Below are 17,738 nucleotides of genomic sequence, written 5' to 3' on the forward strand. Positions count from 1 at the left end.
CGTTTTCTTAACGTAATGACAACCACTTTCAAAATTTTAAGCATATATGTTTAATGAAGAAAATAATTCGTGGAACAACCGATGGCAGACACCGAGCAGTCTAATTTTTTCTCATGTACTATTTATGACGAATTAGCTGCAGTACCCGGCGTTGCCCGGGCTTAACACAGGGTGATACATTGTCCGCGAGTTAAAGCAAGGTGGATAGCGCTATATGACAGTGTGGTAGACATATAGAAATGATACAGAATTGCTGTTTGTATGTTTATGACCTATGGAAGAAAAAAATGTACATATATATATATATTTACAGATTTGTAGTTTATTTTGTCACTGTTAAACAAATTACATAAATTTAAAGTTTTTTTCGTTTTAGTACAACAATTTATTAAAGAGTATTTTAAGTTTTTCAAAATATAATTTTATGTTTTACATTTTAATTAATATTGACTTAATTTTTTTTATTATTTCCTCTTAATTTTCGCATTTTTGGGGGCTTAAACCCTGAGGAGAACGGACGGTGGAGGTTGAGGACCTCGAACAGCTCGGGACACTCCATCTCGAAAGAGAACAGTTATTCGAAATTTCTGAAATTTTCGAAATTTTGGGGCTTTGTCCCTAGAGGAGGGGGTATGTTGAGGACCCTGACTGGCTCAAAAACACTCAAAATCGAAAGAGATATAAAGGAATATAAGAATGTAGGCATTTACTGTACTCCTATCTACCATAATAACAATATTGACAAATAGAAAACTTATTACCTACCTATGAATAATTTTCTAAATAGATTAATAAATAACTCTAAGTAGTATATAATAGGGGCTACTGGGACTGGCTTCTGGCTGTGGTGCTTGGTGCCGAGCCACATCTCTGACGTCACGTCAACCTCTGATGTCACGGCAGCCATCTTGGATTGTGACGTCACGGCGGCCATCTTGGATGAGTGTAACGGGACACAACGTAACGGGACATAACGTAATGGGACAAGTAGATCACGACGGCCATTTCGGATCCGCCATCTTGTATCCGCCATCTTGGATGACGTCATTTTGTTTTCTCGAACATTCCGCCATTTTGTTTTCCGCCATATTGGATGATGACGTCACCGTTGCAATTTCCATTACGTCCGCCATCGTTAACTTTTTTTATTTATTATCCGATTTTAATGAAATTTTTTTTTAAATTTATAAAAAAATTTAAATAATATAAATTTAATAAATTTTTTTTAAAAAACGTAATTTTACGACACGGAGCTCGGAGTCCTCGGTTCGAACCCGACGGGTGCAAAAAAAAATTAAAAATGGCGACCGATCCTTCCCCCTGTGGTGGCTGCTGACAGACTGGCCCCCACCACTTTTTTCAAAGCATATATATCGACAGTGAGCATGACGTCATGTCCGCCATCTTGTCTTCGATGTTGGTAACCATCATCATTGTATCGGCGGCGAGAGTGCGCTGGCGCCATGTTAGTTTGATTCTTACCCGCTAGAGTGCAGTAATCATTTATTACTGTGACACCCGCCATCTTGAAATTTGGCCGCCATCTTGAAAATCCGTAATTTTAATGCTATAGATTCGGGAAAAAGTTAAAAATTCATTAAATAAATTTGTAATCTATATACTGATTGATTAGATCGACTAAGGTCCTTGGTTCGATCCCTGGCTGATACAAAACAACTTTAATTTAAAAAATACCACAAAAGTGTAAGGTTTGAGAAAATAAAAATACCACAAGTTATTTTAAAAATATTTTATTACATACATTCTAATCTACTACAAGTACAAAAAATAATACACAGACATAGAACTAAAGTCTTGTGGATTTCTCGATTCAAACAGTCTTCTTATTGTATGGACTAAGTCCTTTACATGTTCGTAAATGTCTATTCAGTCTATCAGGTCGACATATTGGTACACTACAATTTTCACACAAAACCGAATTATCGACTTCATTAAAAGGACAGTGATATATTTCATGTTGTTTAGCACTTCGAATAGTTGTAAATGTTTTGTTACAAAATATACAGCTTGATTCTGATGAATGTACAGACAGTCTATCACAATTGCTGAGGTGACGTTTTAATCTTCCATAACGTTTAAACTTGCTTAAACACTTGTTGCACTGATATTTAATGCGTTCAGAGTTATTATTACAATTGTGTATTACATAATCACGTAATTTCAAGTTTTTGATCTTCTCACAGTACGTACAGTTGGGCGATGGAACACCGTTGGATGCTCCTTCCTTTATCAATGACACTGGAACTGTTGACAACCATTGTAACACTGCTGACATGTTAACTTCTGAAGCCGTTGAGGTCTGCTCTGCAGAAGATGTTGCACGCGACGAAATCTCCTGCTGTGCTGAGAGAGCAGGTGTAGCTGTAGACGACGTAGTCATCGTGGTCTGCACTGATGATGGTAGACCTTCGATCCAGGTCGGTGTTGATACTGGTAAAGACGCCATCGAGGTCTCAAGAACAGCTAGTTTTTGGTCTATTATTCAAGTCTAACTACCCGATGCGTTCATCACCGCAGCCAGAGACGGACTAAAGTTCATATCACCAGGGTCTCACTTATATGTTCTCATCAGCTGGCACAACACATGAGTCAAAACAATAACCATGTTCATTATACTTGCACTTAACTGTCTCGGAGCATTTTATATAATGACGATGTAAGCTGTCGAGGCGTGAAATTAGTTTATTACACTTATTGCACTGAAATTGTATTGGTTTCAGTAAATTATTCGGACAACTGCTTCTTTCATGTCTGCGAGCGCTTGAAGTGCTAGTAAATGATGCGCCACAGTATTTGCACTGATGCGAAGTACGCTCTTCATTAATTGAAGTCTCCTCTGCAGTCGGTATCGAGATCTCCGCGACTGTCGACACCGCAGCCACTGAGCTCTCCGCTGTCGTGGTCTCCTCTGCATCTGGTATCGGAATCTCCGACTCCATCATCATTGCTGTCATCGAGGTCCCCGCTGCTGACGGTAAACAGTCTATCCCGGTCGACATTGGATCAGTAACTAAATCTCACGAAATTGACTGAAAGAGCAGATCCGTACTGCACCGCGGCCAGAGGTATACTGAGGGTCCACTCGTCTGAACTTCGCTTATATACCCGCGGTCTACTGGAATACTACATTAGTCAAAATATTGTCTGTAATTAAAATTAATTTTTATTAGGTACCTAAAAATTGTAGAAATAAAAAACAAACACAAGTTCAGGTTTTACACATTTATTTATAAAAAAATTACACAAATGCATGTTAGGTTAAGGAATTAAGCATTTTCGCAAGCAAAGTCTTTAATGCTGCACGAACTGCCTCTTCGACTCCGGTTCCAACTGGTTGGCAGGTCACGGGATCAGGAACACAGGTTTCCAGCTGGTCATCTTCTGCGATGTCGTCATCTCGAGCGGGACTTGGTCGATGACGTCTGTGACCACGTCTGCGCCTTGGCTCTACTGCAGTGCTAGTTGGGACAGATTCACTGCCTGAACTTCGACGACGTGACGCACGCCGTTTGGAAGTTTGCGTAGAAGCATCACAGGTCGCAACAGGTTGCAACACGCTCATGTTTGGTGTTACACGTGCAGACGAGGCAACTACCTCAGCGATGCTAGCAGGAAAGATTGTGTGCGGTCTCATGTGATAGACGGCACAGTTTCCAGGTTCGCAACAATCTAATAGCTGCTGGGTCGGTTCGTAGGACACAGGAAAGTGCGCAAACCGCCAATGCTGAGCACCTCCATCACAGGTTTCTGTATATGTACGTAGATACCCGGAATCCCAGTAGCTGTACTCGACACTGCTGAAGCTAGGTCTTGCGCTCACGTACACGTTAGCAGGATGAAACGTAAACATCTTCTTGCAGGTTGAACGTCAACTGAAGGCATGTACGTAGGTACGTCATTTATATATGCAGGCTCCTACTAACACTGTGCGTGCCATTTCTGCATTAACTGCGAGTTTGTACAGGCACAGACACGTTCAAACTTGTCACTTGGCTGCACATCGTATATTGCACTAAGCTTGCGCAGGGAAGGACAGCCATAGTCGGTCTGTAGGTCTTCAATTTCAACTGCTCCGACATTACACAGATCTCGTAGCCATTTCCTCTGTTCAGGTCCGGCAACGTATATTGTTTCGTTTTGAACTAGTAAATCTTGCAGTGTGTTTTTCACTTGGTGGTATGGGATTTTTCCTTCGTCCCACTCTAGTCCGTGATAATATTTGCATAGCCATTCGTTCGAGCGTTTACTTTTTTCGTCTAGTAGTTTCCAAAGATACGGAGGTCGGAAGCTGAGGGTTCGAGTCTTGTCTCCGGAGGTAACGGCAATTTCCTTGAGAACAAAGCCGTTTTGGCTCTGGAAACCTTGCAGGTTGCAGTACATCTTGTCGCTAGCAATGCTCGTTCGTAACTGAATTATTATCGCAAACGAAACAGTATTTAAGTCAGAATTTTCACTAGTTTGTCTCGACAATTGTACGATGCAAGCCGATCGTGAAGTATCAGACAAAAAGCATAGGTGTTTGGTGGAATATTTCCGCTAGTCGTTATCTCGATCCTACAGTCGATGATGTTTGAATTTAATCGATCATCCTGTTTGGAAACGTCAAACACCATTAACGGAGCCTTGTTCTTGAAACTGTCGGGACTCAGTATCGGTGACTGTCTCCGCCCATAGTAAGCTTGCTGAAACTTGGCATACATTTGATATGCGAGAAGAAATCTTCCACTTTCAAAGTCCATGTTCATGTCAACGTACGGATAACTTTCGCTGTTTAAAAATATTTTTACATTACGTAATTGACAGTTATCGAATACGGAGCGACTTACTCCTGCATTGAGCTGTCTTCCGGTCTGAAGCCCGACGATGATGTATCTTGGTTTTTCCGTAGCGAAGCTGGACTTTACTATCCAATTGATACGCTGACTATGAGGCAAGCCAGGATAAGTTTCCAGACTCCAGGATCGGAATGGCACATCGAAGTTCTTGCCATTTTCTATGTTCTTCAACATCTTGATTCGTTCAAAGGTGCTCACTTGGATGTGGGGCAGTATCCACTCGATAGACTATAGTGTAATCGAGACATCTTGAGGGTTTTCTGCAGCGGTGATAATTGCATTAATGTGCGTGTTGGCTAGAAGCAGTACGAGCTCTTGTTTCGAATTAATGATTATATGCTTGTAGTCTTCAGCGAAGCCAAGAAGCATGGACAGAGGAACACAAACTTCGAACTTTCCTTCGGCATAAACCGGAAGCTTATATTCATCCTCGAGAGCCCAACCGGCCATCTTTGCAGCAGACAGTTCATTTGGCGTGAGCGAAAGGTAATTTTTCATAGCAGATGTTATGCCTACATCTCTCGTCTGGTCTACCTCGACACCATTAAGTACATAAGTAATGCGCTCAATTAGGTGAAGAATACCATTGCAGGATATTGTCGTCGTTGTCGGATGCGTACCATCCGCTTTTGTAAGCATGCCTCTTATACGTAGAAATGACTGTGAAGGTAAAGTACAAATATCTTGGTGCTGTAAAGCAATGCGTACTTCCGATGGAAGTGCGTACGGTCCGAGCAGGAAAGGCTGGTACACGTGCAATTCCATTTTCGTAATGCTGTCATCAAAAATGACCGGATCTTCCACGTTGAGGATTTCGTCTTCCATATTTATTCGGCACTTGACCAATACTAAGAAGATACTTTATGTTCTCAGGTGTTAATGCACCGATGTCTGGTAGAGAACTGTTCTTATTCACGTCAATACGACTTCTTTTATAACTGTTCGGTGTTACGAACTTTATACCCATCGCTTCAAGTGCAGCCGTAATGTAATTTCTTCGTCTTGAAAATTCACCAATCGTCCTCGCTGGTCAACGATTCTGACGACGACTTCGTGTGCGCACTTCACGACGACTGGAACGTAAATGATAATTTGCGGTACTTCGACCAGTTTATATCCTGGCGGGACCATCGGCGAAAATTCGTGCAGCATTTTGCTTAGTCTTCCGTTGAGATACGTTCCACTTGCCAAATTACAGTTTATTCTTATGACATTCACAGGCAAAATGTTTACTGTGCGCGTAGATTCGTACGTTCTTCCTGCATCATACACCTTTGATTCGAATCCTAACATCGAACCTATGGTGCCAGGTTTCGTAAAGTCGACAATTTCACTGCATGTTAGAATGCTTTTTTGAGTGTTTGGATTTCCACGCAGTTGAAAGTCTACATCCTGTGGTAACATATCCCTGATGTAATTTGCAATGTCGTCAATTTCGTAAGATCCAACAGGTAACTCTATTTCATGAGCGGTCCCATCGCTTTTCAGGAAGCAGATCTTGCAGTTTTCTTCGTCGATATTCGGTATGGCATTATACGTTTGAAAATCTACGAGTCCGATACACCATTCTCCGTCTAAATCCAGAGGCGGGAAATGAACCGCCCGCAGCTCAGATGCGTGACCTGTCAAGGTAAGTGTTATCGACATGACTAATAAATTATCATCACTGCACAACCTTTAAGTAGCAATTTTTATTTGTCAGCTAAATTATTTTTTTAGTTAAAAAGCGAAGACACAAGTGTCCGCAGTTTGTTTGATTAGGCCTCTGTTCCGTTTCGTAATTGTAGAACAGTGTAGTGGTCCGGCCCAGGTACCGCCTAAGTTCAGGCGGAGGTCTCAAATTACCGAAACTGTCGTAGTAAGTAGCTTTTTTTCCAGACTTTATGTATGCCACCCAGTGCGTGCCGCGACCTGCCGACGTGTCTAAATTAATTATGGCGCGTTCGTTGGTTTTTGGTTTGCTGGGTAAAGTGCCTCGCATAAACACGCCAACGAAATTTTGTATTTTCAGTTTGCGTGCGTACTTTATTAAATCTACGTTGGTGAGCGGTCGTTTCGGCAGAGAACTTAGGATTTTCGTTTCTTTTTCATGCCTCGGCCTGATTTGTGAGGACGTAAGTACAGGCCTGCGCCGTTTTTTTTACCCATGGCAATGGCTTCCATGCTTGCATTATGTCGCTGTGCTTCTTTTAACTGCTTTCGCTCATTCTTCGAAGTGTTGACTGCCCGCACTATACCGCTCGTTGCACCGATGAGACCGCCGAGAGCACCCAATGCAGGCAAAAGCAAAGGAAGAAATCCTCCTATTATCTTCTTGTCGAGAGTCTGTACTTTTTGCTTGGCTTTTTGTATGCCTGCTCCAGTCTTGCGTTTGGTCTTGCGTGAGTTAGTCTTTGACTTGATGGAGCTGGGTCGACGAGCACCCAGTCCTAATTTCGTCTTTGCCTTCATGATTTTAGATACGCCCCAGGCCGCGATTTTTTCTCCTAGACCCGCGTGTGTCGATTTACTTATTTCTTCAGCTTCCTGTGCCAATATCTCGTCGGCCCGGTGCCTGGATTCTAGATCCTTGCTGAGGGAATACGCAATATCGTGCTGCTTGCACTTTTCGTCGAGAGAATTAATGCCCACGTCACCGCGAGCTAACCTTTTCGCTAGTTTGGTGCCGGGGCCGCAAAATCTGTATCCGGGAATGTGTAGCTCGAATGGCAGATTGTTTATCAGCGAGTTCACGAGTCCTGCACCACTGTGTTTTTTGTTCTTACTTGTTCGAGTCATTACGCGCAACTGACCAGAAAGTATAAATGTGTTTGATTATATACAATTTATTTAGTACAATGCAGGTCGTCAAGCAAGATGTTTGTTTGCCCGTGCGCATTACGCAAGACGATGAAACTAGCGGTCGCGAATCACGACATGGCTTAATGTTGCCTTCTGCTGTACGATGCATAATGGCGGGACCGTCAAACTGTGGCAAGACGTGCGTTCTACTGAGTTTACTGGAGGAGCCAAACGGTCTTCGGTTCGAGAACGTTTACTTGTATTCCAAGTCGTTGCAACAGCCAAAGTACCAGCGCCTAGCAACTGTTCTACGCTCGGTGGAAGGACTGGAGTATTATCCGTTTAGCGATAATACCAATGTTGTACCTCCAAGCGAAGCAAAGCCTAGTTCCGTGTTTGTGTTCGACGACGTAATGTGCGAGAAGCAAGGCATTATACAAGAGTACTTTTCCATGGGCAGGCACGCCAAGGTAGACTGCGTATACCTGTGTCAGACGTACAGTAGAATACCCAAACATCTCCTACGAGATAATGCGAATGTTATAGTGCTTTTTCGCATGGACGAACTTAATTTACGTCACGCCTACGACGACCACGTAAACACCGACATGTCGTTTCAGGAATTCAAAGACATGTGTTCCTTGTGTTGGAAAGACGAGCACGGATTCATAGTCATCGTAAAGGACTGGCCTCTATATAAGGGCAGGTACAGACGAGGTTTCGATCAGTTTATCGTCAAACATGAGTCATAGCATTTCGAAATTCGGTCGTAGCAGCAGACATACTGTATGCCCCGACTCTGATATCCGCAAATACATTTCGCTACTGTCTCAAAAAGTAGACAGTGTGAAAAAGGAATTACTTGAGTATCTCGTTGCCATCGACCAGCGTGTGGAAGCCTCGGATTCTCTCATTCGCGACATGATCGAAGTATCGAATGCACAAAGACGTGACGATTTGAGGACTTTTCAAAGTAGTCTGAAAGCATCACTATCTCACTTGTCAACAAATTCAGATTTTGCCACACACAAGAAAGAAGTTTCTGCGAAGGAATAAAAAAGTATATAAGGAGGTCTTGCAGTATGTTTTCAGCCAGTACAATGTCGGACCTGGCCAGTGACCTTCATCGAGCTATACAGTCTGTTCGTGAAAAATATTTACTTGCTAGACGAACCAGACTTGCACGTGAGATGGAAAATGAGGAGATATTTAAACCAATCACTAGTCGCCTCGACGAACTTAAAAACATGGAAGAACCAGCTATCATTGTGAAGACAGAAGTTGAAGATGAAATGCCAACTGTAAAGAAGAGAAAGTATGAACCAGATCGAGAAGAAGAATACTTAACAAGTACAGAGACCATGCACAAGAAAAAAAATACCGAAAAAGGGACATCAAGTGAATGCAATGGTCCGACCATACCTGATATCGTTTACGAGTCGGAATAATGACACGACCTACGGAGTGTACAGAAAACATAATAAGTGGTTCCTCGGTGCTAAAGAAATAGACTTTCTACCAGGAAATATCGTTCGTGTAGAAGAGTTCAAAATGCGCGGGACTCCTGGTCTGTACCAATTGCTGTTTCGCAGGGAGCCTAAAGGATATTCTCACAAAGACTTACAGAGTACAAAAAACTGCTAGAGCTAACCAATGCACATTTTCGCGATAACGATCCGGATAGTGGTGTATATAAAGACGTAGATCATGAAAAAATCGACATTCTCGCTAATCTCTTCAGTGAACTAACAATACATGGCGAAGGTTTAAAAAAGCTAGAAAGTGATCAGGTATTTGACTATGTATATTGGGACGAGCCCAATGAATTAGTTGATCGTCTTAGAATTCTACATGCTTCGCTTAGTGTAGGAAACTATTCGCACATCAACGAAATAGTCTCCATACTTGAAGAACTGAGGGAAGCCGGCTACATACAATGAGTCGAACCGGAATCGCTCACGAACTTCATGCTCCTGCTAGACGAAAATACCTTCGTCGCAAATTCATAGTTCGTGGAATTGATGATTTATTCCAGGCGGACCTTGTTGAGATGATACCGTATTCCCGTTTGAATAAAGGTTTCAAGTACATGTTGACAGTCATCGATGTTTATAGCAAGTTCGCTTGGGCTAGACCTGTCAAATCAAAGACTGCAACTGAAGTAGCCAAGGCCATGAACAATATTTTGCGTGATGGACGTGTACCTTCGCACCTGCAAACGGACCTCGGGAAAGAATTCTACAATGTAACCTTCAAGGCTTTGATGAAGAAGTATGGCATCAAACACTACTCTACATTTAGTAACGTCAAAGCCTCCGTTGTCGAAAGGTTTAACAGAACTTTGCGTTCCAAGATGTGGCGGCAGTTCACGGCTAACGGAAATTACAAGTGGCTTGACATCTTGCCGAAACTAATAAACGAGTATAATTCCACGGTGCATTCTACCACGAAAATGAAGCCAAAGGACGTAAGGGACAATCGCTTGCTTCGAACAGTGTTTTCCAACACGAAGAAGAAAGATCCACGAAAGCGTAAAGCTAACGTCGGTGACATTGTGCGAATCTCCAAGCAGAAAGGTATCTTCGAGAAAGGTTTCACTGCGAACTGGAGTCCCGAACTTTTCCGTGTGACACATGTTCGTGAATCAGAGCCTAGGACCTACTACCTCGAAGATTTGGACCACAAACCTATCCGTGGCGGCTTCTATGCCGAAGAGATTAAGCCTACGTTGTATCCTGATATGTACTTGGTGGAGAAGATTATAAAACGAAGAAACGGACTGTCCTACGTAAAGTGGTGGGGCTTTCCACCTCGCTTTAATTCGTGGGTGGCAGATGCAGACATCGAGAAATCCACAAGACTTTAGTTCTATGTCTGTGTATTATTTTTTGTACTTGTAGTAGATTAGAATGTATGTAATAAATAATTTTTAAAATAACTTGTGGTATTTTTATTTTCTCAAACCTTACACTTTTGTGGTATTTTTTAAATTAAAGTTGTTTTGTATCAGCCAGGGATCGAACCAAGGACCTTAGTCGATCTAATCAATCAGTATATAGATTACAAATTTATTTAATGAATTTTTAACTTTTTCCCGAATCTATAGCATTAAAATTACGGATTTTCAAGATGGCGGCCAAATTTCAAGATGGCGGGTGTCACAGTAATAAATGATTACTGCACTCTAGCGGGTAAGAATCAAACTAACATGGCGCCAGCGCACTCTCGCCGCCGATACAATGATGATGGTTACCAACATCGAAGACAAGATGGCGGACATGACGTCATGCTCACTGTCGATATATATGCTTTGAAAAAAGTGGTGGGGGCCAGTCTGTCAGCAGCCACCACAGGGGGAAGGATCGGTCGCCATTTTTAATTTTTTTTTTGCACCTGTCGGGTTCGAACCGAGGACTCTGAGCTCCGTGTCGTAAATTTACGTTTTTTAAAAAAAAATTTATTAAATTTATATTATTTAAATTTTTTTATAAATTTTAAAAAAAAATTCATTAAAATCGGATAATAAATAAAAAAGTTAAAGATGGCGGACGTAACGGAAATTGCAACGGTGACGTCATTATCCAATATGGCGGAAAACAAAATGGCGGAATGTTCGAGAAAACAAAATGACGTCATCCAAGATGGCGGATACAAGATGGCGGATCCGAAATGGCCGTCGTGATCTACTTGTCCCATTACGTTATGTCCCGTTACGTTGTGTCCCGTTATACTCATCCAAGATGGCCGCCGTGACGTCACAATCCAAGATGGCTGCCGTGACATCAGAGGTTGACGTGACGTCAGAGATGTGGCTCGGCACCAAGCACCACAGCCAGAAGCCAGTCCCAGTAGCCCCTATTATATACTACTACTCTATGTTTAAGAATTTACGTACATACATAATAATAAACTTCAAACTATACACACCAAAAAAAACTAAGGATGTTTGTGAAACTATATTTTATTTAAGTCATAATGTTTAAAACATTTGTATGATTTGTTTATATGTGAAACTGTGGTGGCCATATTCCGCTTATCCAAAGGAGTATAGAAATTAATAGAGATTTCACTCGCTGTACACACCACAAATCTTTGAATTAAGTAAAAAAAAACATAGGTAGTCCAAAATGAAACAAAAAGTATAAATAACGACCAATTGGACAAAAAAAATTGTAGTACTCGAATGACAATGTTAACATCCACCTGAAAGTTAATAGAAGTTGGTAGGCAAGAATATATATATATATAAGAAATTAAATTAAAATAAAACATTCATAAATAAAATTAACTGACGTAATGTTTAATATGAAATAAAGGAAGAAGGCAATTACACGTAACTACTTTAATTAATAAAAAAATCCACCTACCTGAAATAGTAAAATTCAAATTTTTCAACAATATATTACATAATTGACAAATATTTCTGGTCTTCAATCTCGGCAGCCCTAAGAGACGCTTGATGCTCAGCAGATAAATTATAAACACTAAACCAAACTCCTTGCAAATAAGTAGGTACTGTAAAAAAATAACAATATTGACAAATAGAAAAAAATTAGTAGGCCCTACCAACCTATGAATAAATTACGAATATATTTATATGTTTAAGAATTTATGTACCTACATAATATTAAACTTGAAACTATCCATACAATAAAAACCTAAGAATGTTACTGAAACTGTTTTTTTTATTTGTCATAATACCTAAAAAAAAATATGTTTCCAAAATGAAACAGAAAGTATAAATAATGACCAATTTGTCAAAAACAATTGTACTACGCGAATGACATTGAAAACATACACGTAAAATTTAAAAGAATTATGGGTTCCCTAGGTAGGGAGAAAATATATATAGATGAAATTTAATAAAAAAACATATATAAATAAATTTACCTTGCGATCAACCAAACAAAATCTAACAATAAAAAAATACGTATTTTTCGAGGTATTTACAAAATTCCACTGGAACCGTACATAAAAATGAGCCTATATCACTCTCCAGCCCATAAATTATCTCTATGCAAAATTTAATGGCTTAGCAAACAATAATATTAGTTAGGATGTGCAAACTATAAAACGATTCATAAAAAACTAACAGTGACATCTACTGGTGTATTGATGTACTACGATGCAGAGCTTTAATTTTTCTTACTCTCTACTAAATTCCTTACAATAGCAAAATGTAACGCAATGACTTGAAAACTATTGCTCGGCAGACATGGAGGAATGATGCTAACACTTTGTATATCTATGACACACATTACATAAAATTAAGATATATTTTTTTAACCCGTTTAAAGATTATTTTTTTAGACAAAAGATAGCATATGTCCATCCCCAGGATATAATCTATCTCCTTGCCAAATTTCATTACGATCCGGTCAGCCGTTCTCCGGGAAAAGGTAACAAACAAACAAACAGACATACAGACAGACAGACAGACAGACAGAGTTACTTTCGCATTTATAATATTAGTATTGATTGATGACGTACATCGCATCGTGTGTCACCATGTCGTCAGCTGTCGCGTGACATGACTGTCGCATGTAAGCTTTAGAAACAACATACTCACGGCGTGTGCCGCAGTCTCGTATCTTTTTAGTGGGACTCGTGACAAACGTTGAATGTGTCCTAAGTGGATTTTCCCACGATTCGGAATTTCTTTAGTTGAGGGTTTCTCATTGGTATAGTTAATAATTCCCGCATCTTCTCATGAGAAAATCGATACGTGTGGCTAGTGTTGCAAAGGGGAGGCCTCCGGCAAGGACATTCAGCCACCACAGGCAATCCCCACGCCTGCAGGTGACATTCGGCGGGGAAGCTCACCACGATTCGGGAGGTGAGGTGGAACAACGCCCACTAGACTCCCGGCCTGCTTTCAAGCGTGTGACGTCACTCCGCTCAGCGGCGCGCCTATGTCACAGCGCTGCAGCAACAGTTTTGCTTTTTTTCACAATTGTCTTCTTATCATTTTGTCTAACTATTCAGGCAGAACCTATATCATTACAGCAGTTTGTCGGTTATAATTTAGCTAGTTTAATGAAGTGATTTAACATGCAGTCATTAAATGCAGTAATTTCGAGAAAAAGAATAATCCATAGACACACATCTTATCTTGCCGGGAAGTGGAATAGTTTTGGATTTGTATCATAAAAGCAAATGCATCATATAGTTTTACTTAACTGTAATACTTTTGAAACCAGTCCTTTTAAGTGTAAAAAAAAGTCTGGTGTTTAAGATTATAAACACGAAAAACGCATGGTGGCTGCCCTGATATCGATGAGGTTACGTGTACGCATATAAAATTGAGAAGAGCATTTCATTTGTTCGTGATTAATGTTTACAATTAAAATATAAATTAGTTTACAATTGAAACATACATTATGTATACCGGACACACGAAATCTACACCAACTACTACCTGAACTCGATCCCCCCCCCTTAATATAATCTCCGACGATACGTCCTGCAGCAAAACAGCGATACGACATGTTAGTTTGCTATTTAGCACGGTACCGCGACTGAAACTGACATCTGGCAAGCTACAGAAGGAAACAAACACGTGTGCGGGCTTGGCACAACCCTCACCGTCGGGGGAGGCTATGACCACTCCTGCTGACGTCAAACGTCTCGCTACGTTTAGAAAAGAGGCTTGAACGGACGCAGACGGTATTGATTTTACCCCTCGATCACCCTCCTTAACACTTCAAAATCAAATCCTAAACATCAGGGAATGCAGGCTACACGCATGTCCGGAGTGCTCACCGCATTGCATAACCGGGAGTCGCAGGCGGCGCGAAGTCTTGTCTGGAGAGCCACTTTTCCAGATATAATTTCAAGCATGCAGCAAGTCTATCACCTTGAATCAAGCTTCAATAGCGCATCCAGATTGCTCTAAAATTGCGATGACAAAATTTAATCAAGCTTTCATCAAGGCTGTCATGACAAGACCACTTTCTAGCCTCATTCAAGTTTTTTGCAAGCTTTACTAATGCAGTTCTTTGTCATAATTATCAAAGTAATGTTTTAAACAAGTGTTAATAATATATTAAACTAGCTGCAGTACCCGACGTTGCCCAGGCTGAACACAGGGTGATATATTGTCCTCGAGTTAAAGCAAAGTGGATAGCGCTATATGACAGTGTGGTGTACATAGAGAAATGACACACAATTACCGTTTCTATGTCCATGACCTATGATTTTCTGTTTATCCATGACGATCGGTCAAACGGTGTCGGAGTTTATCGACGTCATATATGCATAACAACATCCTATTATATATATTTATATATATGTGTGTGTGTGTGATAGGTTTCTCTCTAAATTAAATAAGAGAAAGTAGCCTATATTACATATCCTGCACACATTGCTGGTCAACCAAGCGGGCATGGATTTGAAATTCATTAATCTAATGAAATAATTTTAAGTGGAATGAAATGAATAAAAAACAATAAATCCCGCCTTCTTCACGAAATAAATCTCAGGAGTCCGCTTACTTGGCATAGTGGCTGGCGTGTCTAACTGTTGGGCTAACGAGCTCGGGTTCGATCCCCGGCCTGGGAAAAGATTATTTCCAGCCTTCTTCCCGGGTTCAGAACGGGATTTTTATGAATTCCCCTTCCACGTGCATCCCGCGAAAGGCAGTGAGAAACCACTGCAGCACCATCCTGCTTTGGCAAGTGCAGCAACGTGACGGCTGTCAATACAGTGGCGTCGTGTGTGCTCGCGACACCCGACATCTTCTTCACGTGTTAATTGGGGATTGTGTTCTTAATTGGGCTTCTAATTTGTAACTGTTTAGCACCAATTTTTGGCATGCTAAGGTATAAATCTAATATTCCAAGCCTTATGTACCTTGTTGCAACCACATTTTTACTAAATGACTCTAGTATGTAAGCGCCGCGGGCGTGATAGTCGCGCCAGTTCACAAGTGTTGTTTTCAACAAGTAGCCAAATGCGAGTCCTGTGCCATGTCAGGTGATGAATGATGAATGAATGGATAGCGCTATATGACAGTGTGGTGGACATAGAGAAATGACACACAGTTACCGTTTGTATGTCTATGACCTATGATTTTCTGTTTATCCATGACGATCGGCCAAACGGTGTCGGAGTTTTTCGACGTCATGAATGCATAACAACATCCTATTTTATATATATGATAATTTTCCTATTTTATTTATATGATTATATGATAAATTAATGATGAATGAGCGCAGAAGCCTTATTGCAAGCGTGTGCATGACGAGGTGTGTGTGCGCAGCCGTGCCCCGAGGGCGCCGAGTTCCGCGCGCAGCAGTGCTCGCAGTTCGACGCGGTGCCGCACGAGGGCGGGCTGCTGCGCTGGACGCCGCACTACGGCGACCAGGAGGCGCCCTGCGCGCTCACGTGCCGCGGGCAGGCGGCGGCCGGCGACGCCGTGGTGGCGCGCCTCGCAGACTCCGTGCTGGACGGCACGCGCTGCCGCCCCGGCAGCCTCGACATGTGCATCCGCGGCGAGTGCCAGGTGCCGCACCCCTCCCTCACCACCCCTTCTACCCCCCCCCTCTACACTCCCTTCTACCCTACCTTCTACCCTACCTTCTACCCCCAACCTTCTAACCCCCCTTCTACCCCCCTTCTACACTCCCTTCTACCCCCCCTTCTACCCCCCCTTCTACCCCCCCTTCTACCCCCCCTTATACCCCCTTTCTTCCCCCCTTCTACCCCCCCTTCTACCCCCCTTCTACCCTCCTTTCTACCCTCCCGCGCAATTCCCCTACCGTGCTTGTTCGCTTGAAGCCCCGAGTACCACCCAGAGACTCGTGCAGTTGGACCGCTCAACTTCAACCTCCTGCCCTAGGGAACAGAATTAATTTCATTGTGATAAATCAATCAATTTCTTTTCCAACTTCCTCGGAGAAATATGCATACCGGGTCCACACCGGGCATTGGTATTATCTTTTAAAGATTTGTGCAATGGGAGAGCATGACTCGATGTAAGCTTTTGGACATACGCCATTGCTAAATGGCGTATGTCCAAAAGCTTACATCGAGTCGTGCACTCCCATTGCACAGATCTGTCAAAGATAAAAGAATTAATTTCAATCTTCATTTTAAGTATGGATGGCTTTATATTCAATTTTTATAGTGTGAACAGAAAAAGATTCCCATAGAACATAGTTTTAACCTTTGCATTTATCCACCCCGTTTCAGTCACGAACCCCATCAGTGAAGAACTTGATTCCAGGGGATAGGTCTCCCCCCGTGCATGCACGCATAGACACTACACCTCTCTTGTACGTGTTGTTCTGTAGCAGATATTTTTAACTCATATTTATTGAATGTTGTAAAAAAAATAATTGTCAAAAAACATTGTTATAAATCCAAAATTAATTTGAAATGCGTGTTAGATAACGTTTGTTTAAGAGTCCTGAATTTCACAGCCGGTTGACTTCAACTTTTTGTACCTTAAATAAAAATTATTATATTTTATACAGACTAATAAAAATTTTTAATAAAATTCACATTCTCTAAACCAATAATTAAATATTATATACATAAAAAATTAAAATATTTTTAGGAACTTATATAGTCCATTAAAATATTAATATTTTAAGTAATTGTTTCATGAAACTTTCTTGCAGATAAATATATATAGTCTGTCCATTGTTTATTTTTTTCTACGAGGTTTATATTTCTATTTGTATATTTATTTGTTATTGTTGTCTTTGTCTGACGTGCACATCTGGGTGTTGATGTGCATATAACAATGTATAAATAAATATTAAAAATAATGCTCCTAAAAATGTCGCGCAACTGTTTGTAACTGTTATCACTTGCGAGACTTTCTGCAGCAATTATTCTCACTTTTAGTTAATATTAATTGAAAATATTTGTGACAGGAAAGTGTTAAATCTAAAGCAATAGCACTTAACTAACAGTAAATACAATAAAATAATAAAAATGAACAAGTCAAGTGAGACCCTACCTTATTGCTGACCACATGCTCAGTACTGGAACGGAACAAAAATTCTACACTTCTCTTTAGTGTTGCTGTTTCGCCAGCCCTACAGACACTGTTTCACATGCCCAGTTACTTTTTATTTATATTTTCTTGTCGTT

At 41.1% G+C, this 17,738-nt stretch overlaps 1 protein-coding gene across 1 annotated transcript in view; it reads left to right on the top strand.

Moving 5' to 3' along the window:
- The window catches only part of LOC134534279 (protein madd-4), a 191,240-nt gene that overhangs the window by 23,962 nt on the left and 149,540 nt on the right, over positions 1 to 17,738 (top strand). The window contains exon 3 of the mRNA XM_063373000.1: positions 15,898 to 16,140. Within this exon, the coding sequence (XP_063229070.1) occupies positions 15,898 to 16,140 (243 nt within the window). The remainder of the gene's footprint in view (positions 1 to 15,897; positions 16,141 to 17,738) is intronic.

The sequence above is a fragment of the Bacillus rossius genome, chromosome 1 (assembly GCF_032445375.1).
Source record: "Bacillus rossius redtenbacheri isolate Brsri chromosome 1, Brsri_v3, whole genome shotgun sequence".
Taxonomy (NCBI): Eukaryota; Metazoa; Arthropoda; class Insecta; order Phasmatodea; family Bacillidae; genus Bacillus; species Bacillus rossius.